At 36.2% G+C, this 21,484-nt stretch overlaps 4 protein-coding genes across 5 annotated transcripts; 2 read left to right on the top strand and 2 right to left on the bottom strand.

Annotated features, from left to right (window-relative positions):
- Nucleotides 1–1,737: 1,737 nt before the first annotated feature.
- On the top strand, nucleotides 1,738–5,135 carry EPC1 (Nucleotide-diphospho-sugar transferases superfamily protein). The gene is made up of 5 exons (XM_048089483.2): nucleotides 1,738–2,142; nucleotides 3,223–3,619; nucleotides 4,133–4,296; nucleotides 4,405–4,475; nucleotides 4,658–5,135. Exons 1-5 carry the CDS (start codon nucleotides 1,865–1,867, stop codon nucleotides 4,816–4,818), a joined length of 1,071 nt encoding a protein of 356 aa, XP_047945440.2. The 5' UTR covers nucleotides 1,738–1,864; the 3' UTR covers nucleotides 4,819–5,135.
- A 1,811-nt stretch (nucleotides 5,136–6,946) lies between these two features.
- LOC125205632 (uncharacterized) lies at nucleotides 6,947–10,056 on the bottom strand. Of its 2 annotated transcripts, XM_048104683.2 has the most exons (3): nucleotides 9,909–10,056; nucleotides 7,935–9,162; nucleotides 6,947–7,587 (listed from the first exon to the last, which is right to left on the bottom strand). In XM_048104683.2, the coding sequence occupies exons 2-3, from the start codon at nucleotides 9,152–9,154 to the stop codon at nucleotides 7,359–7,361; spliced, it is 1,449 nt and encodes a 482-aa protein (XP_047960640.2). In that variant the 5' UTR covers nucleotides 9,155–9,162; nucleotides 9,909–10,056; the 3' UTR covers nucleotides 6,947–7,358. The 2 variants fall into 2 exon arrangements, with proteins under 2 accessions (XP_047960640.2, XP_047960651.2); XM_048104694.2 differs by lacking the exon at nucleotides 9,909–10,056 and having other exon boundaries at nucleotides 7,935–9,856.
- A 3,166-nt stretch (nucleotides 10,057–13,222) lies between these two features.
- On the bottom strand, nucleotides 13,223–15,927 carry LOC125202067 (large ribosomal subunit protein uL10y-like). The gene is made up of 5 exons (XM_048100388.2): nucleotides 15,615–15,927; nucleotides 14,944–15,012; nucleotides 14,126–14,224; nucleotides 13,651–14,043; nucleotides 13,223–13,565 (listed from the first exon to the last, which is right to left on the bottom strand). Exons 1-5 carry the CDS (start codon nucleotides 15,870–15,872, stop codon nucleotides 13,422–13,424), a joined length of 963 nt encoding a protein of 320 aa, XP_047956345.2. The 5' UTR covers nucleotides 15,873–15,927; the 3' UTR covers nucleotides 13,223–13,421.
- Nucleotides 15,928–17,154: 1,227 nt separating this feature from the next.
- On the top strand, nucleotides 17,155–20,489 carry SYP31 (syntaxin of plants 31). The gene is made up of 6 exons (XM_048110561.2): nucleotides 17,155–17,425; nucleotides 18,421–18,671; nucleotides 18,757–18,911; nucleotides 19,343–19,381; nucleotides 19,840–20,037; nucleotides 20,166–20,489. Exons 1-6 carry the CDS (start codon nucleotides 17,203–17,205, stop codon nucleotides 20,323–20,325), a joined length of 1,026 nt encoding a protein of 341 aa, XP_047966518.2. The 5' UTR covers nucleotides 17,155–17,202; the 3' UTR covers nucleotides 20,326–20,489.
- The last annotated feature ends 995 nt before the right edge of the window (nucleotides 20,490–21,484 follow it).

Below are 21,484 nucleotides of genomic sequence, written 5' to 3'. Positions count from 1 at the left end.
CATAAATAATTTGATTTGTACATGTTCATGAAATCAACGAGCCCAAATAAAAGTCAGAAAATGCGGCTAGATGTAAACTGTTAAACCCAATAGAAATAGATCCATCGTTGGCTTAAATGGGCCAATATAAGTAGATCCACAGTAGGCTTAAATAGGCCTAAATCCAGTTAAGCCCAGTCAAGTCAACTATGGTTGTTGTAATAAAATGTACACCTAGCTAATATGAACATAACTTTCTTAGGTGCTTATAATAACCCAATTAAAACAACCAATAATTAGAGCACACACAACAAAGAAATTTTGGAGCTGAACCATGGGTACGCCACGAGGGCAAGGAGGTGGGCCGCAGACTAGGACCTGAGCCATCTCCCGAAATGCATAGCGGTCCACGCGGACCACTAAGAATATTTCGTTTTTTTCCTCGCTTTTCCGCCAAATTTCTTCAAAATCATTCAACACTAGCTCTATCCATTTCCTCTTACATAAACAAAGGATTTTCCTTCCAAATAGCGTGATTTTATACTTATATACCAAAAAAAAGACACTGCTACGAATCCACCCTTGATAGTGTGATTCTCGAACCATGCACACAAGTAACATTTCATTTTTAGCATTACTCGGATGTACAAAATAGGCATTTAGAATGTCTGAGCACGAAAACGACTACTAAAAAATGATCACCTTATCTTCTTAGCATTAGTAAAACGAGAGTTAATATTAGATACCAATGTCATACTCACTAACACTATACAAAATGGAAAAAATCCGATTACCGTCAATTTGTCACTAGAAAACAATAATTTGTTTTAATTTCTTCTTTCTCCTATAAACAGAATCATAAATGATTACTCATTAACCCGTTCAACAAATAATAGTGATATGTTACGAACTTGCAAATGATTGAGGCCTTGAAGGTCCTACTCCTCCCGTCTCAAGATAGTTGAGTCGTATTCCCTTTTGAATCGCTCAAGATAGTTGACTCATTTTCTTTTTCAGCAAAAACTATATTCACTCTCATATTTCATTCGTCCCTCATTAATTGTCCACTTTCACTTTTTACCATAAATAGTAAGTAAACCTCACATTCCACTAACTCATCACTCACCTTTTATTATAAAACTAATGTATAAAAGTAGGACCCTACTCCACTAACTTCTTCAACTCACTTTCCTCTACATTACTTAAAAACCCATACCAGAACCAAAGAGGACAATTTTCTCTTACTTTATTATCTCATTTACTTTATCATCTTCACTTTAATCTTTAACATACTCTCTCCGTCCCAGATTTATAGTCACATTTAGTTATGGCACGGATTTTAAGGAATTGATGGGTGTGTAATTAATGAAGTGAGATGATGGAGTGTGTAATAAATGGAGTGAGTTGGTTGAAGGTGAATCCCTTTTTTACTTTTTGATTTTTTATTTTTGTTTTGATTTATTTTAATGTAGATAATGGCATTTGGGTGTAATTTTAGTGAATAATGGAGTAAAATTTTATGTTCAAATATAGAAAATTCTAAATGTAACTATAAATATAGAACGGACTTTTATTATAAAATGTGATTATAAATTTAGAACGGAGTGCATTTTAATAAATTTTTTAAATCTCGTACCAAAAAAAATACCTCGACTATCCTGGAGGATAGAGCAGTAAACGGCTACTCTAGCCCATAGATATTTTACAAAAAAAATTGTATAAAACCGATAATAGTAACTAACTTTAACTTCATTTATCAAGGGCTCCTATATTCCCGTTTGAATTATCTCTCACAATTGAATATAAACTGATGAAATCGAGGGCGAGGGATGACGTCATCGCCGCCGTGAGCTGATCTCCGCTAACCGCCGCCGCCCGCCGTTGTATGGACCCGCCGCAGCCTGCGAACCTACGCTTCCTCCACCGCGTCAGCAAGCGCGCGCCATTCCTCGAGCAGTTCCGCAGCCTAACGATGAGGTCGAGCCTCTTCAGCCGCCGCACGATTCGGCAGGGGGCGATCTCCGCCGTCGGATCGGCGAAGATGAAGCTGCTGTTCGGCTGCTGCGCGCTGCTCACGCTGATCGTGCTCGCCAGCCGCGCGGCGGCGCCGTACGGCGGATGGAACCGATACGATGCTTCTCAGCGCGGATCCTCTCTGCCTCGGTGAGATTTCTAGCGAATCCGCTGCAATTTTGTTGCGATTTTTCGGTTTGAGCTCGGTTTAAGTTGGCGTTAGTGTTTATTGATTGCTGGATTTGGCTATTTAATGTGCTTAGTTATGTTATTGTCTTTCTAACTTATTGATCTAGATTGATCGTTGCTTACAATTTTGGAAGTATTTCCGTATTTTCGTTTTTGTTTTGAAATGATTGATCCAGATTTTGTTGTGATTTTCGGTTTGAGCTCGGTTTAAGCTGGCGTTAGTGTTTATTGATTACTGGATTTGGCTATTTAATGTGCTTAGTTATGTTATTGTCTTTCTAAATTATTGATCTAGATTGATTGTAGCTTACAATTTTGGAAGTATTTCTGTATTTTCGTATTTGTTTTGAAATGATTGATCCAGATTTTTGCTCGTATATATGCAAGCTTGTGCTTATTTCTCATTTCCGGAATTGGAGCTAGTTACCTTTGTCTATGAGAGCGTTTAGGTTTCATTATGTTTCGTATGTTACTATTTACTTGATTGGAATAAAATCAACGGGTGTTACCTCCTCTTACGAGTGTATCTGGTTTGGAATCTGGTCAGTTTAACTATCTTTAATTAAGATGCCTATTGTTGATGTAATGTGAGAATGAATGTTAGAAACTTCCTGATTTGCAATTTTGTTCCATTTCTGATACTTGATTGTTACAGATAATGTTTAAGTGATTTTACCGTGTTTGCAAGAGTAAAGAAATCAATTTTTCATGGGTTTACAGACTGCAGATACTTTTTGCCAATGCTCTGCAAGTTTAGTGAGAACATCAGTGTCCAATGTCCATGCTTGTTTACTGTATTTGCAGGGTGGGAGTTTTTTTATTGCATTTGATTAACTGGTCAAATTTTTAAATTCCATAGTCTCATGATATCTAAAATTTGGTATTGTTTTTTGTAATTTTGCACAAATGTGTTATCAAGCAAGGATTGTGTTGGAATATGGATAGAGCTTGTATCCATGAGTAGACATATGTTATCTATACCACATGCATCTAAATGGTTTTTTATTTTTTGAGCTAATGCTAACTTTGTGTGTTTTGCAGGAAAGGGTACACCTTACTGATTAACACATGGAAAAGAAATGATCTTCTGAAGAAATCCATATCCCATTATGCATCGTGTCCTGGGCTTGATTCTATACATATTGTTTGGAGTGAACCCAACCCTCCTTTAAAGTCTCTTATCAAGTTTCTAAATCATGCTATAAAGGTTAATTCCAAAGATGGCCGGGAAATTGAATTGAGATTTGATATTAACAAGGAAGACAGCTTAAATAACAGATTTAAAGAAATCAAGGATTTGAAGTCTGATGTGGTCTTCTCAATTGATGATGACATTATATTCCCCTGCGAGACTGTGGAATTTGCTTTCAGTGTTTGGCAAAGTGCACCTGATGCAATGGTGGGATTTGTGCCTCGTATTCACTGGGTTGATAAATTGGTATGTACTGGCATTCTGCTCACATATATCTCTTAATTAACTTGGCAGAAAAAAGTGTTGTTGAGGCTCTGCATTATAAGTCACATGCCTACTATTAGCATTTGTGTTTCCTGAAGAGTTTCTCTTTCTAAATTTCTTCATTGAATCTGACTGCACTCTCCTTTTCTATTCGTCTTCCTATCATTGAATCTGGACCTATTAATAATATGTTCGACTATATTTGTTCACATACATTGTCATAATCATCATGTCTGCGACTCAAAATAATCAATTCATACATGGCATCTTTAGTTCTTAATCATACACATAACTTAATTGCTTCATCATGAAGCTGAGATTCTCAATTGGTGTGATACTTGATTCCACTAGATGTTGAGATAGTAACTGATCACTTATGTATAATATTGCCTGTATTTTTTTGCTCCTTCAAAAATTGCTCGTTTATAGTAAAGTCATGTGTTTAGTGTTTAACGTTCATTATCCTTTGATTGAATCCTCTTTTGGTTGTTTCAGAATAATGGTCAGGACACTTACATCTATAGTGGATGGTGGTCTGTCTGGTGGACAGGAACATATAGCATGATTCTCTCCAAGGCTGCCTTCTTTCATAAGAAATACCTCAGTATGTACACTAATGAGATGCCATCATCCATTCGAGAATATGTGACCAAGAACAGGTTCTTCTCAATTCAATACTTGCAATATCTTATTAGGCACTGTTCTTCTCATTCAGTCTCCTTTTCCAATCATCAAATATTTCCCTGAATCAACTATGCATACACCAGGAATTGTGAAGATATAGCTATGTCTTTCCTTGTCGCAAATGCCACCGGTGCTCCTCCTATATGGGTGAAAGGTACATTAATTTGTTCAATAAATAAAGTATACGTTTCTTGAGCAGTCCTTGTTAATCTCCTTCACCGTAGGATCTGAGAAATTTACTTGTCTGAATTGACCTTTTAAAGTCATAAGTTTTAGAGGTTAAATAATGTAAACGTTTTGCTGGGAAATGTCGATTCACTTGAATTGTGTGTGTAGGTAACATCTTCGAGATTGGTTCTAGTGGAATTAGTAGCTTGGGAGGGCACATTGAGAGAAGAAGCGAGTGCGTTAACCACTTTGTGGGTGAGTACAGGGGCATGCCCTTGGTGCCCACTTCAGTCAAGGCCGTAGATAGCCGTTACACCTGGTTCTGGTAATTATGCGGCACACCATATTCCTCTCAGTTCATGCTAGTTCCCACATAGTTGAGGTCTTGTATTTCAATGATAGAAACAGAATATGCTCATATTTTGACCCTAGCTTCTTCCTCACCCTTTTTGTTCTCTAAAATGTTGTATCATTAAGTTGGTTTAGGTACTTTGTAGTGGTGTAGAGTCTTGAATTTACATTCAAATCGGCTTATTTTAGGGCTCGACGATGAAGCTTATCCCCCATCGTCTACCTTGGCCGTTGTTATTTAGAGGTCATATCTAGTATTCGGGAGTTCTATGTACAAAACTGTCGTTTCATTTCACTCGTTTCGAGTTTTCATTCTTTCGGTACCGTACAAATACTCTTTCCATAATCACTTTTTATTTATTCATAATTAAGAAATCAAATCGGCATGTTTTAGGGCTCGACGATGAAGCTTATCCCCCATCGTCTACCTTCGCCGTCGTTATTTAGAGGTCATATCTAGTATTCGGAAGTTCAATGTACAAAACTGTCGTTTCATTTCGCTTGTTTCGAGTTTTCATTCTTTCGTTATCGTACAAATACTCTATCCAAAATCACTTTTTATTTATTCATAATTATTTTTTTCTTTAATATACTCCCTGCCTCCCGGATAATTCGGGTCACTTTGACCGGGCACGGGTTTAAGAATTGTAATGAAAAGTGGGTTGAAAAAGTTAGTGGAATGTGGGTCCTACCTTTATATATTAGTTTTATAATAAAATGTTAGTAGAAATGAGTTAGTAGAATATGAGGTCCACTACCAAAAATGGTAAAAATGAAATGAGACAAATTATGTGCGACGGACCGAAATGAAAAACTGGGATGAATTATCTGGGATGGAGGGAGTATCAATTTATTATCATTTATACCTACATGACTTACTATTTCTTCATCAAATCATTATTTTAGGCCTATTCTTAATATATTCAAGAACCGATTATTAATATTTTGTGTCAATTATTTGGGAAAATCCAAACCATACTCATAAAATCACATTGAGTCATTGAATAAGGAAATCATTGTTTGTCAAATTTATTTATTACCATTGAATTAGTTACCATTTCAATTTTCAACAACATGTGTTTTATGATTGATCAAACTTTTTCAATTGTAGGCTGGCGAATGTGACCGGCATGATAATGACGATATAATAGTATATGAAATTTCAAACCATTATCTTGAAAAAGTCTGTGGTTAACCTTCTTATCTCTTTAGACTTTATCTATTTAAATTTGAATGCAAATGCCGATGAAAATTCACTTATTTATTTAAACAGAATGCGACAGATATTTTATATTATTATGAACAGAGGATCGAATGTTATTAAAATTAATTTTAAGGAGTAGAAGTGATTAGTATTATGAATAAAGAAAAATATCACTTTAAATTTAATGTGAATAAAGATTAATAAATATATTTAAAAATTATGGATTATAGTATGATAGAAAACATAAATACTTTAATACTCTAAAAGCAATAAGTATGTTGTGAGATAATGGATATAATTGAAAAATAATTAATTTTTATGAACGTTAAATTATGTAGTAGTAATAATTCAAGTTTCTCAACTGTGGATAAATATACGTGTGATCAATTGTTAACTTTCTTCAGTTGCTAACTTGCTAACTCATCAACGTAATGTATTAAAAATGTCAACACAATGACATCATGATTTTGTTGAACTTCAATATAATATGTTGATATTATGTGTTGACATTTTAATGTCACTGTGTTGGCATTTTTAATATACTGCATTGACGAGTTAGCAGAGTTAGTAACTTAAATAGTTAGCAATATAACGCACCCTCTAAATCCAATAAATGCATTTTAATATAAGGACATTACCTTGAAAAGGAATTTTTGTATAAGATATACTACTACTAAATGTTTTTTTACTAATGCACTTATACAAAAACAAACACAATACTAAAAAGACATTGAACCATAAGCAAAATCTATACTAATGAAATTAAAACAATATAAATAATACTCCTAGCTAAGTATCAACAAAAAGCACCCATTCATGATCCCCTTGTTTTTCTAATCCATCAAATTCTCACATCTATGCATCAACAAAAATTAGCACAAACAAAAATTGAGAGACGCCTCTGCTGAGTTTATAGTAATAATATACAAGTGTAGTTTCTTTCTTTTTGAGTAGTGTGAACAAGTACACAATGCCACTCAAATAGGTAAAACAAACTTCTACCTTTTTTCTGTACAATTGTAAAAATTCAGAGCTGCATTTCAACCTGCTGTAAAAATCTTCCCTTTCCTCCTCTTCTCCTCTTCTCCTCTAACCCTACCTACCGCATTCGCCTTCATCGGTTATTCACTGTCGTCCCTCAAACGTACAAAGCAACGTTCGTGCTCCGGGGTTTCCGGCCCCACTGATCATGCGGACGAGCTTCCAGAGTCCCGGAAACGCAAGGCACGAGCGAATTTTATTCTTCTTATATATGACTATACAATGATAGTGATGATGACGACGACGACGATGGTAGTGATGATAGACGACTCCCTACGTGCTGAGAGGGAAACAGGTCTCTTCGCCACCGGTGCTCCACAAGAAGTTGGCATATCGGGAGGCGAAGTGGGTGTTGTGTGGCTCGAGCGCCAGGGCTTGTAGGAAGCTCTCCTCGGCCGCCCAATAGTCCTTCTTCACCGTCCATAGGAAGTTGGCGTATTCGGAGAATGATTCTCCATCGGGTGGCGTTACTTGCACTGCCCGCTTGAAGCATTCCTCGGACCTGTTCCAACACGACGTGAGAACTAGGAAGGATAAACGAAAGCCGTGGAAATTAGGTTAACGAGGCGTTCGTTCACTTTGGATGGTATATTAGACGGACGTTAAGTATCTTAAGGATAACATGTTCAGCCAAACACGGATGTTATTTTTAGATACGAATTAGGCCATTTAAGATCGTTTTAATTCATACGAGCGTATGAACTAAAACGATCTAAAAAATGATCTCAGTGTTATGAACAAAATCGATCTAAATGACCTCTGTGTTTGGTTATTTGGTTATGCATTAGGATTCAGTTATTTTTTTTTAACGCACACCTATATACATATACATCAGAAGCAAGAGATCACCTTTGATAGTCGCGTGTCACGAGCTGCAAAAACCGCGCATAGTTCAGAAGCAAGAGAGTGTTATTAGGCTCGAGGGACAAGTACATCTGGTACAGAAGGTCCGTCCTGTAAAAATCCTGGTAAGTATCGGGCTCGATCTCCACAGACACGGGAGAGACGAAATGTTTCACGACGTCGTGATCAAGAACCACCTCGCCTTCCCCAGCTCCCCGCACATTGTTAGCCTCATCCACCATTGAATCCCACAGCTGCATCTCCACCGCGCTCCTAAACTCATTACTCGGATAAATGCTCGGATCCCCTGCCTCGCGTTCTGCCTTCTCCTCCACAGCGAGCCCCCTATCCGCGTCCACCATAGACAAAGCCGAGTTTTTCCCTTGATCATTAGGCCTCACCAGCAACGAGGCCTTCTCGCCTATCGCGGTGTTTAGGGAGGTCGAATGTAGGCTGAAATCGGCCAAGAGTAGCATCACACGCAGCATCAAATCCGGTGTCCTCGAGAACACGTGCTGGAACAGCCACACGAACGAGAGATGCATCTCCTTCTGCACCTTCGCTTTGATCACGTCCAAATCCTCATCACACAGAGCCTCCCTCATGTGCAAGGCGGAGCTCTGCATCTCGACGACGATGAACACCATCGAGGCAAAGGCCGCCTTCACGGAGCAACATCCACCCTCGCCCTCCTCTGCCTCCGCAGAGCCCTCCTCCAGCTGCAGCTTCTTCTTGATCATCCTAAGCGACAGGGGAATGTCGAAACTATTCGCCTTGTGCTCAACCATCGCCCACGCAGCTGTTTCCCTATCCGGCCACTCGGGAAACTCCGGCCTGATCCCTAGCATCATCGGCTCCAAGAAGTCGAAACGTGACTCCAAGAACGAATCTTGATCCCTCCCCCCTTTCACAAAGGGGGTGGCACTGCCAATAGTCCTGTTCTCGTTCGAAATAGCACAATGTCGTTTCTTCCGCCTGCGCCCCTCCTCCTCCCGGGGGCTACTCGACACCGCCTCAACGTGGAACGAGGGCTTATCATCGATACTCAAGCTGCGGGAGCGCCTTATGCTGTCGCCCCTCAAAATCTTGGTGAGGGACCTAGATTTCAAGAGGGGTTTCGAGGCGAATACGAGGGAGAGAGGGCCATCGGTTTCGGATGTTCGGAAACAGAAGGAGGAGGGCTGGAAGGAGCAATCCACGGCCGGGGAAACGGGTTTGAGCCTCATTGTTTTCGCTAGTTCAACAATGAACAAAGGTGAGAAGAGATGATAACAAAAGCATTAGGCAAAAAAACAAGAAAATGAGGCCAAAAATAGGAGGAGGAGACAGTCAAAATCAGATAACAGATAACCCGTGAAAAAAGGGTCTTTGAAATCTCATGGAAAAGATGAAAACATGAAAAAAAGAGAGATCTTGAAAAGGAGGAGTAAAAAAAATCAACTCAATGAATCACAATTGATTAATCAGAGCTATAATAAGTCAAGATACATAAAGATCCTACCTTTACTAAAAATCTACTCAACCATTAACGCAATTCAATGAAACCAAAGCTCAATAAAGCAAACACATGCTTGCAATTTTCTATTCACACAAATAAGTCTTTACAAACTACAACTTCATATATAAAAGAAAGCATTCACATAGTGTATAAAGCAACTAAAGAGAAGGGAATGAAAATGAAATCGATTCAACTCAATGAATCACAAAAAATGCAAACACAATTGATTGATTAATCAGAGCTATAAATTATAATAAGTCAACATACATCAAGATCCTTCCTTTACCAAAATTCTACTCCACCACTAACACAATTCATTCAACCAAAGCCCAATAAAGCAAACACAAACACATGCTTGCATTTTTGTATCCACACACTACATAGAAAATAAGGCATTCCAAACACATACATAGTGTGAAAACAAGAAGCAAGTAAAGGAGAAGGGAATGAAAAAGATTGGATTTTGGGAAGAGGGAACTCACGGGATTGGGAAAAAGATTGAAGCGTGGGAGTTTGAGTGGAAATGAGTAGGAAGAAGGAAGGTTATCGTTGAGATATATAGAAAAGAAAATAATATTAAATGGGAGAAAAAGAAAAATAGGGAAGTGGGGAAGAATTGGATGAGGGATCAAAGGTTAGGAAGAGAAAGGAGACGATATTTAGGAGAAGGAAAAAACAAAGAGTTTGCACTTTTAGGACCAGTGGGGCAGCTTCATCAATGGCGGAGTGTCAAATCATTTTCTTTTTTTGGTTAACAAAAAACATCATTTTATAACTAAATGTTCGATATCCCACTTGGAGAAATGTTTGGTTCCATTGTATACGTAATTATAAACTACTACTATTAATATACACTTTATTCATATTTTTAAAAATAAAATTTTTGAGAACAATATGAGTTTTATATGCAATTATAAATTACTATACTATAGTTAATATACTTTCTCCGTATTCTAAAATAAAAAATTGAGTTTTAATAAGAGTATAAATTAATAACGAGAGAGAAAAAAAAATTGGAATATTATTAAAAAAAAAGTCATTTTTTTACTCGTATTGGTGGTATAGTTTAGTATCTCAAAGCCCATGATTGAGGTGAAGCCCAAAATAATAAATTGCAATTTCTTAGATAAATTTTCTAGATTACGTGGTTAAGTCATATTTGGTGTGGGCACTGGTTTTAAAAAATTTAAAGAATAATGGATGAAAGTCAGTGGAATACGAGGCTCACTTTTTGTATTGATTTTATAATAAAATATGAGTAAAGTGAATTAGTGTAATGTAAGATCTACTTAGAGCATCCGCAGCGGTGGCATCCGTCTGTCCGTCCGTGCCGCTGAGCACGAGCTCGTCCGTCCGCCCCTGCGAGCTGTCCGTCCGTGCTGGCGGTACGACGCTTCTCTTAGCTAAGAGCACGTCCATGCCAGCCCTACGTGGCACGTCCTAATTGGCCAACGGCTTAGCCGTTGGCAAATTCGAATGTTCTTTTTTTAAAAAAAAAATCATAAATAATTCGAAATAATATAAAAAATTAAAAAAATATATATTTTTGGATTCTAAAAAAAATAGAGCCGTTTTTGGACGTTTTTTTTTTGGATTTTTGTGATTTTTTTTTTATCCCAAAATATCTATAAATACACACATTCATCTTCCACTTTTCACATCAAATTATCTCTCATTCAAAAACTAAATCAAATACATCTTCCTCTCTCACTCAAACCTTCTCTAAAAAATTCAAAAATGAATTTCACCAATCTCATTGCGGAGACAGAGTGCGAAGAACAAGAATATTATGAACAATATCCTGCCGCTTTAAGTATGTAATTTTTAATTTTTAGTATTTTAATTATGTAATTTTTAATTTTTAGGATTTTAATTATGTAATTTTTGAATATTTTATAATTTGTAATATTATTCCGAGTATTTTTAATGCATTTTAATATTGTGGAAATGTTTTTATTTAAACTGAATAATAGAATGATGGGACCCTTGAGCTTGTCCTTACCTAAGAGCACGGATGTTGTTGTTGTGCTCTTAACTAAGGACAAGGAGTAAAAGTGGGTACGGGCCCACCTCCGTACTCTTAGCTAAGAGCACGGATGTGCTCTTATTATTAATGGGTAAGAAAGTTAGTGGAATACGAGGCCCACTTTTTATATTGATTTTATAATAAAATATGAGTATAGTGAATTAGTGAAATGTAAGATCTATTTACTATTTATGGTAAAAAAATAAAATGTAAAACTTATTATGGGACAGACTGAAATGACAAAATGTGATTCTTATTATGGAACGGAAGAGTATTTTTTTTCTTCAACTCTAGAACATGACTAAAATAGATGTTTATTACAGCCTACCAAATATCTACAATAGATTAATTATCACATTCAATTAAAATAATTTACATTTTAAACTAGGATAATTTTATCAACCTATCAAACTATTAATTTATATTCATTGAAAATAATACCTCATCTATCTTAAGTTACTATGAGTCTCCAGAATACCTATTTTCTACATAGAGGACCCAAATTGTAGGTTTGATAAATGTTGCTTTTAAAATATAGTAACTGTGAAGCGACATATGGCATATAATATAATTAGATGCTACTCCCTCCGTCCCAAGGTATTAGACCAACTTTCCTTTTTGGGATGTCCCAACATATTAGACTCATTTTCTTTTTTAGCAAAAAACATCTATCTTATTTTATTCTCCACCTACTTTTTTCTCTCTTCTCTCCCCTACTTTTTCACTCTCTAATACTTTACTCTCTCCACTTTAACTATTTAAATATCAATTCCTTAAATCATGTGCCCAAAAGAAGTGAGTCTAATAATCCGGGACGGAGGGAGTACCAATTAGGAAGACATCATATCTAAATTACATGCATTGTGACATCCCCATGTTAAATATGACATGTAAAGTGCACCCTCTTTTAGTCTTTACTAAGAAGAAAGAGCCAATGACTTGAAAAGTGAACTTCGATGGGATTTCCACCAGCTTGGCATCAACACTAACTTCCATGTCACAACTAGATATATAATAATGTATGTAAATCCACGAGAGGTTTAATAAAATAGGTTAGCATGTTACTCGTATAATGCAACGAGTTTAAATTTTAAAATAAAATATAAATTGAGTAGGTAGATGCAAGTGAAACCCACTTACTAAAATTTGAATAAAATATTTTATTGAAAATACATTCAAATACCAAAAAAAATATTTTAATTTTGGAAATGGAGGAGGTAGTATTATATAGTGACTAGTGATTTTATTTCTTTGTTATTGTATGCAAATCATGTTCCTTCGTCCAATCACTTTTCTTCATTTGATACAAACCGCAAAACTAGTAAACTTATAATTTTGATAATATTTAAGAAGTAAATCTTTTCTCCACTAATATTATCACTTTTTTCAATTCTATTTTTCTCATTTTTCCTCCTCATTTTAAGTGGAGCATTTCTAATTTGACACATGATTCTATGCAGTGTTGTATTTTATGTATTGATATTTTATGAGTAAAAAATAAAGAATAAAGTAAAAAAATGACGTTTCTATATCTTAAATTGTACTGTAACATTTAAATTAGGAAATCGCAAAAAAAAAGTGTCACTTAGAATTTAAATAATTTAAGTGGGATGGAAGAAGTACTAATTTAAAAAGGTCCAAAGAATAGATTTTTTCATGCAGTTATTTTTTTTAATTTAGTACTAATAGCAAACAAAATATTTTGGAGTACTAGTTTTAGACAACTACTGGTAAATATATGCAAAGTTGTAAAATGACAAGTAAGCATCATTTTTAAGAACATCAACTACTAACTTTTCTTCAATAGCCAATCCAAAATAACTGCATATTCAAATACTAAACATAAACTACCTCTCAAATGTTTTGGTAACAAGTGGAAACCATTTCCTAGGTAAGCATCAAAACAAGAACACCAAGCTAAAATTAATTAGTCAAAAGCTAGCTTTCATTTAAAACTACTAACATAAACCTAATCGTCGAAAAGGTTGCAAACAAAGTCATCATCCTCCTCCTCATCCTCTTCCTCCTTCGCCTCCTCCTTGGCCGCGGCCGCCGGAGCAGCACCGCCGGCAACCGCCGCCGGTGCAGCTGCAACCGCAAACTTGCTAGGATCCTGCATTATTCACAAAAACAATACATAAACAAATACACATCAACAACAAAAAACCAAGAAAATCTACGGTCGATTCTGTACTCACCGCGAGATACTCCTTCACTTTGTCAGCATGGGGGTAGGAGTATTCTGTCTCCACGGCGATGGCCAGCGCGTTCTTGTACGCGTTGATGAACATGTGCGGGGCGGCTGCGATGGTCGGGTACGCGATAGCTAGCGACAGGGAAGTGACCATGGCGACACCCTGTGCGAATCTCTCGGTGAGGTCGTCTTCTGTCAAGTTGAGAACTTCAGGGCTGAAGACGGATCCGTTGTCGTAGACGGAGAGCACGACGAGGCCGTACGAGAAGGGGCGGATTCCAAGCTTGGAAAGGAGTGCGGCTTCGGAGGATCCCACTTTGTCGCCCTTGTGGATGAGCTCCACGGGGGTTATGATTTCGACGGTGCCCTTGTTGATCTTGGTGGGAATATTGAGAACCTGTGGAAGAGAGAGAAGTGAGATTCTAACTGAACTAGGAAATGGAAAAGAGGGAAATGAAGTGAAGAGTGGTGATGAGAACCTGGAAGAAGGAGGTTTGTGATGGATCAAGCCCAGTGTTGCCGGGTGGGACGACGACATCGATTGGAGCTACCAAACCAACACGAGCAGGTGCTCCAACCTGATATTGTGCAAGGAGAGCAAATTTAAGCATATTATCAATCGAAGTAATGCAAGCAAGATATGATATAAATCATTACTTCCTTAGATAAAGATCTAACTTTTGAGATACTGTGACATTCCAAATATTGAACCTATTAATGAACCCAAACACTAATATGGAAGAAAAGGTGTCATAAAAGAGGGGGAGATTAATGAATAGATAATGACTTCAAACGTTAACAAACAATATCACATTGTCGACAAAGAGGGAATGTAACAAAAGAAGTAGTCCAAAACAATCTACATTGGTTCAAGATTCAAGAATATAGAAATGGAAAGGAACACCAATATCACCCTGTTGACAAAGAGGGACAGTATCAAAAGAAGTTCTAAACAATCTACATTGATTCAAGGATCTAGAACTGGAAAATATTTTTTTTTTTACAGTTAGTTAACAAAAAATATCACCTTGTTAACAAAGAGGGCAGTGAAACAACAGAAGTTCTAAATAATCTACATTAATTAAAGAATACTAAACAATCCGCAATAATCCAAGAATCTAGAACTGAAAAACAAAAAATCAGTTTAAATTCATGCATTGAATGGAAACTCCTAATATTATTGTTGAATTTGTAGAGGTCTAAGATAAAATGACCTATCAAACGTGACATATCTTTAATATATATAAAAAAAAGCAAAATTACAATATAAAAATGAGGAAATGACAAGCATTAGTACCTTGTATTTGCCAACCTCCTCACTGACTTCCTTCAAATCGCCCTTGGTAAAGATCAACCCCACATTACCCTGATAAAGAGAGCAATAAACAATCAAGTTTAAAGCTACAGGAAATTGGGCGTTTTGTCTAAAAAAACGTGAATTCTCTCTCCTAATTATTATTCAATAATAAAGTAAGTCCACGACAAATTGACTCTATCAATTACGCGAATAAAAAATTGAACAAACCTCCTGCATTTACATCGCGACGAAATTATTAATCATAAAAAAAAGTTCCAGTAATTAGCTAGAAAACGACAGATCGACAATTATTGATCACCAACACCGAAAAATTCGCTAAACAAATCACATTTCCATGCGATTCATAAACACAACATAAACAAACAGCATAAAAAATCACTGAAAGTCTGAAACCGGTAGCAATATCGTAAAGCAGCTAGAAAACGATAGAAACCGACAGATCCACAATTATTGATCACCAAAACCGAAAAATTCGCTAAACAAATCATATTTACACGCGATTCATAAACATAACATACACAAACAGCATCAAAAATCACTGAAACCAGTAGCAAAATCGTAAATCACGCGTTACACTTACACACATGCATAGATCATGCACGATTCTCTACAGTAAAATTCCGCGATCGGAGGAAATTGAGGATGCTTACAACGAGGAGAGGCACGAGGTTGAGGATCGCGGTGTTGCCGGTGTTCTCGGAGTGGATCCTGACGGTGCGCTTCATCATGGTGTTTTTCCCCATCAGAACGACGGAATCGCCGCGCAAACCCTTGCGGATGTTCTGGAGCTGCGTTGATCCGACGTTATCGGCGGCGACCACCAGGATCTGAGCGTACTCGTCGATCAGACGGCACATTTTCTTGTCGTAGGAGACCTTCTTCTCGGCTTTGGTGAGCTTGGGCGCCATCGCTGTGAGATCAGCTGCGGAAGGAGGGTTTTTTGCACGGAGATGGAGAGCAGGTAAAAGTAAAACCCTAGTTTTTACCATCGAAGCATTATATAGGTGAAATCGAGTAGGTAAATTGATTGGGCTTTCTCCATTTTGGGCCCAATTTCTTGTGTTTTTGTTTTTGGTAAATGCAAATTCGTTTTATAGAAAGTAATATTAGTACCTTAAATAGTTTGTTCGGCTTAGAAATATTGGCTTAATTGAATGTGGCAATGTGCCATGAATTTTGATAAAGTAATTGATTTACAATTTGATGGGATAGGTCCGTGTTAAAATAACATTACCTCTTAAAGTGACATCATGTCATCACGTATCCGGCAATATTATAAACGTTACATAGCAATAGTATAAACGCTAGACAACGGTCTATAAAATGACACCATACCACTATATATCCAGCGATAGTATAAATGCTAGACAACAATAGTAAACGCTAGACAACAGTTTATAGATTATTGTATAACATGTTGAATATTGCTGGCCGAGAAAGTCACTAAATTTTTATGCATTGTATGAAAATGACAAAAGTCGACTATTTTTTTTTAGAAATGCACAAGCATGCTAAATTACTTGGTAATAATGCAACGTATTACACTTCGATTTTTGCGAATGCAATTTTACTAGTTGTATATTTTATGACTAGTGAAATCATGATGAACAATATTAGTATCCAATCAAGAAGTGTAAACGAAACAATTTATTCGATACTAATACTAATATGTGACCAATGTAATTATTTTTGCTATTTAATGATAGGTTTCGGCATAAGGGATCAGCTAAGGCATTTCATAAAATATTTGCTGCTATTCTAATAATAAATTGACATGCGACTCCTATTTGGCAATAAATAAATCGTTTCTCGACGCAACCTCTCTCCTCCATTTTCACTCTTCTTATACGTTTCAATATATACAAATATATTCTCTCTTTCTACTTTTGTTAATCTTTTATCAGTAAAAAAATATTAAATCAAATCTGAAATATCTCTCAGTAAAAACTAAAAACTTTTTATTTGTTATATTAACTTCTAATATTTCATTGTCATAAATTTAGAATAAATGTGATGAAAATTGTTATCTTCATTGCTAAATGAAATATTAGAAGTTAATATAGAATTTAGAATAAATGTGATGAAAATTGTCATAAAAACTCATAATCACATGCTAACAGTGACAGCAACTACTAACCAAACATGAATAGCGCTTTTTCAATAGACCTAACACGCTTTATCAATCAGCTTCGGCAACACTGCAAAACAAATCCTCAATTTTTTGCACGTTTCATTTCAATGGCCGCCGTCGGTGCCTCGCCGTTCCGTGATCGGACGTCGGAGTTCGTCTCACTGTCGCAGACGCTGAGAAGGATCGGTGGAAACGCAGCAGCTCCGCCGCCGCCGCAGCTGAACGAATCAATTGCAGTGACTCCGGATAGGTCGGAATTCAATAAGAAGGCTTCCAGAATCGGCCTTCGCGTCCACCAAACCGCGCAGAAAATAGATCGCCTGTCTAATTGTATGCTTTCTTCGCATTTCCGATTGATTTTATGCTTTCGATGGGGTTTATTTACTCAATTAAATGTCAGGGTATGGATGTGTAATTGTGTATCTCTGATTGCTTGTGTGAAATGATGAATCGAAGTGTTTTTGAGCCATTCCTTTGTGTTAATTGATCTGCCGATTGATTGCAGTGTAGAAAATTAGTGATAAAACTTTAGCAGATTTCGGCCACACGAAGCTTAGATTGTCATTTTGGTTTACTAAATGATGAATATTGGGTATGGATTGCCGTAATACTTGATGATGGAGCTGATGTCTTTCAAAATTTTCCTATCAAACTCTCTGCATTGAACGATATTTATGCTCCATTTTTCATTCAATCGGAGTCTGGTTCTGCCACTACTGATGAAGGAGCTGATGTCTTACATGTTTAACTCTTTTTTCTGCTAAATTTTTTACCTAATTTTGGCAGTTGAGTAACATTTATACTCCATTTTTCGTTGAATCGGAGTCTGGTTCTGCCACTGCTAATGAAGGAGCTGATGTCTTACATGTTTAACTCTTTTTCTGCTCATTTTTAGACCTAGTCTTGGCAGTTGAGTAACATTAGACAGTGTGAATCCGGCTATATTGGATCACAAGCTCATTCGTTTGGTTATTTGACATCTTTTCCTTGCTTATTTGACTTTCTGAAAATCATGATTTAGGAACACCTTTTGTCGGCTTCCTTCATGTTTTTCGTTTCGTTGCACAGGGTTCCATGTCCGTCTTTTAAGTTTCAACTTTTGGTTATTTGATTATTCAGTTATTCTTGGTTACTGTTTCTTCTAGTTGGCTTTTATTTGCATTCAGTGTCACCAAATGCAATATGCGTTCCATCACATATTAACACGCCTAAAATAATCCCTTCAGAGATAGTATAAGATTCTATGCTCAATATTCCAATAATTGATAGCTTACTTCCAATCTATTACTATGCTGTCCTTTTAATATGTACTTTTATGCCTACAGTAACCAAAAGGTCGTCTATTTTTGATGATCGGAGCAAGGAAAATGAAGAATTAACCGCCTTGATAAAAAATGACATCACAGCACTTAATATGGCCATTTCTGAGCTGCAAAACGTCCAAACAATGGAGGTTGCTGATGGAAATTATACGGGGGATAGAGTGGTTCATTTGACTGCTGTTTGTGATGATTTAAAGAACAGACTTATGAATGTGACCAAGCAGTTTCAAGATGTATTGACCACTACAACAAAGGTACAGTTCCTATGGTTCATGTTTACATTATTATCCATGAGTGGCAAAGTTAGGATCTTTTTCCTATCCATTTCCTTGTCAACAGAATATCAAGGCTCGTGAGAACCGGAAACAGTTATTTTCCACGTCTGTATCAAGGGAGAATCCTTTTGCTTTAAAGCAACCACCTAATACCATGCCAGAACCACCCCCATGGTTGAGCTCATCTGATTCATCCAGAACAAATCTGCAACAATCAGTGTAAATTCTTTTTGGCTGGTCCTTTACAAATGTTGAATATTGTCTGTGCTGGATAAACACATTGTGGTGAAGATACTTGTTATTTTAATGGCATTTACTGTGGCGTAAAATGCTTGGGTGTGAAATGTTTGTTTATGGGGAAAATGTTTTTGGGATGAATTGAATTTCACAAGTTTCACTGAGGTATGAAAATTATATGTACATGAGTATTATACATCTCTAAATTAGAGTTCACAGTGTTTATCTTGTTATTTAAGCTCATCCAACAATCTTTTGGAATACTGATGATGCATCATTTTTGTCTCTTTAGTTCCTAAATCTTTGCCCACCTTTGGTGATACGCCTTTCATATTATTTTTGTTCTGTCGTACACTTGTACATAAATATGTTTCACCTCTAATACTTTCCTTCTCTATCTTTCTTCATTTCAGAGCAATAGGCAGTGGTACTCCAGAGCCCAATCAGCTACGGTACGTTCTTATATATGATATACTTACTTTTTTGTGGTTATGTAGTTGTGTTATATGGTAACTGCATGCTCTTGGTAGCTATAATCCTGATTTCCGTGTTCAATAAGGGACCTTTTTAATACTGACGGCTAGCCTAGATATGAAAAAAAATAATATTGGCTAATCTATGTTTACTTAGATAAATTTGAGATAACCCGAGGCCCTTGGTAATTTCTATGTTTTGAGCTAATCTGCATGATTCATATTCAATTGAAAGAGGTAGGAGAAATCCTAGTAATGAAGTACTATATTTTATCAATCCTAAATAGTAAGTGCCCCAGACTTAGAAGTAACCACCGTGACTTGAACAGTAGTATTGTTGTTTCGTTTCCCTAAGATCTTAAAAATTTGTTTCAATTTTGCAATGCAAGTCCCTACAAGTAGTAGCTGCTTCCTCAATATAAAATTCCTGTTTGCAGGCGACGAATGGGTACTGATGCCAGTCCCTCCCCTCAAATGGAAGCTGCGATGTTGCAGCAGGTGGTTCCTCGGCAAGAAAACATTCATCACAGTCGGGCCACTGCTCTTCAAAACGTAGAGTCTACGATTTCAGAACTCAGTGGGATTTTCACACATTTGGCCACAATGGTTGCGCAGCAAGGGGAGCTGGCGATAAGGTAAAACCGTTGAACTTTTTTTCACCCTGTCTTGTATCAAATTCATATACTTCAGTAAGAAGATCTTCTGTTGGACTGCACCATGTTACTCCTTTTCTGATTCGATATTTTTGGGATTAAACGATCAGGATTGACGATAACATGGATGAGTCACTAGCAAATGTTGAAGGTGCTAGTAATGCCTTGATGAAATACCTGAACAAAATATCTTCAAATCGGTGGCTCATGATTAAATTGTTTCTGGTTCTAATATTGTTTCTCGTCATATTTATAGTTTTCGTGCTTTAGTTCGTGTGTCGCCTTTAGATTTAGATTTTAGACACCATGCATGCTGCAGCAAATGCTGCACATTTGAGAGTTTGTGTTCAATGTATATATAACCAATGTGAGCTTGCTACATTCAAATATTATTAATAACTATTGCTGCAAATAACACAATATTCATTTGGATATATGTTTTTGAGTGTGTGCAAATAACATTTACCTTTTCTTCTTGCCTAAATTCTGCACGTGACATCTCGTTTTTATGCCAATGGTATATTCTAGGAACTTTGCATGTACCTATATTGGTTGTAGTGAAATATTTTTTTTTTTTGCTTTTTTTTCATATTATAGATATCTATGGACTGTTCGGTTTGCAAGATTATATCTCGTGATTTCTAGATGAGTAATTATATGGTAATTATTCATGGCAACCGTATAATATCTATGGACTGTTCGGTTTGCAAGATTATATCTCGTGATTTCTAGATGAGTAATTATATGGTAATTATTCATGACAACCGAACCGTAGCAACTTTTTGTCTTGATAATGCATAGGTGGCATATGGCATACGGAAAATTGGATTGATAAAATAGCAAATTGATTTATTTCTAGAGTAAAGGTTGATTTTGGTCTTAAACATATGATCAAAATACGAATTTGGTCTAAAATATTCATTTTTTAAAAAACAGGTCCATAACAAATGAAATCCTTGAGTAGTCCTTTTTTTATGGTTCTGTCAAAAAATGCTTTCTTATATTAAATAGATTTATTTTTTTAATTTAGAAATTTGTAAGAATCATGAAAATAAGAAAGCATTTTTGTTCAATATTTTAGGTATTCTTTTTTATTATGCTGATGTAGGTATTTAATGTTATTAATTCTATTAAAATATTAATAGTGAATATTAATTAAAATTAAACTTTTCCTTACTTTTAATTTGTTGAACTTTTATAAATTTGTAGACTTTTCTACAATGGATTTTTTGTCTATCATTCACTATATTTTAATATATTTAATTATTTTTGCTACTGTAATTCGGTCCAACCAGTTGTTTAACCGATTCGATAGGCTGAACCATGAATAGCTCCACCGATTCACTTATCAATCTAGTTATGGACATGAGAGTTTTACTCAGAAATTGCTCTTTGGATAGTTGAACTATGGAGTCTGAATAAATGAAAC

The sequence above is a fragment of the Salvia hispanica genome, chromosome 2 (genome assembly GCF_029641045.1).
Source record: "Salvia hispanica isolate PSC_SH4W2 chromosome 2, Shi_PSC_v1, whole genome shotgun sequence".
Classification (NCBI taxonomy): Eukaryota; Viridiplantae; Streptophyta; class Magnoliopsida; order Lamiales; family Lamiaceae; genus Salvia; species Salvia hispanica.
Note: the sequence above shows the minus strand (reverse complement) of the source record. Positions and strands in the feature narration are given on the sequence as shown.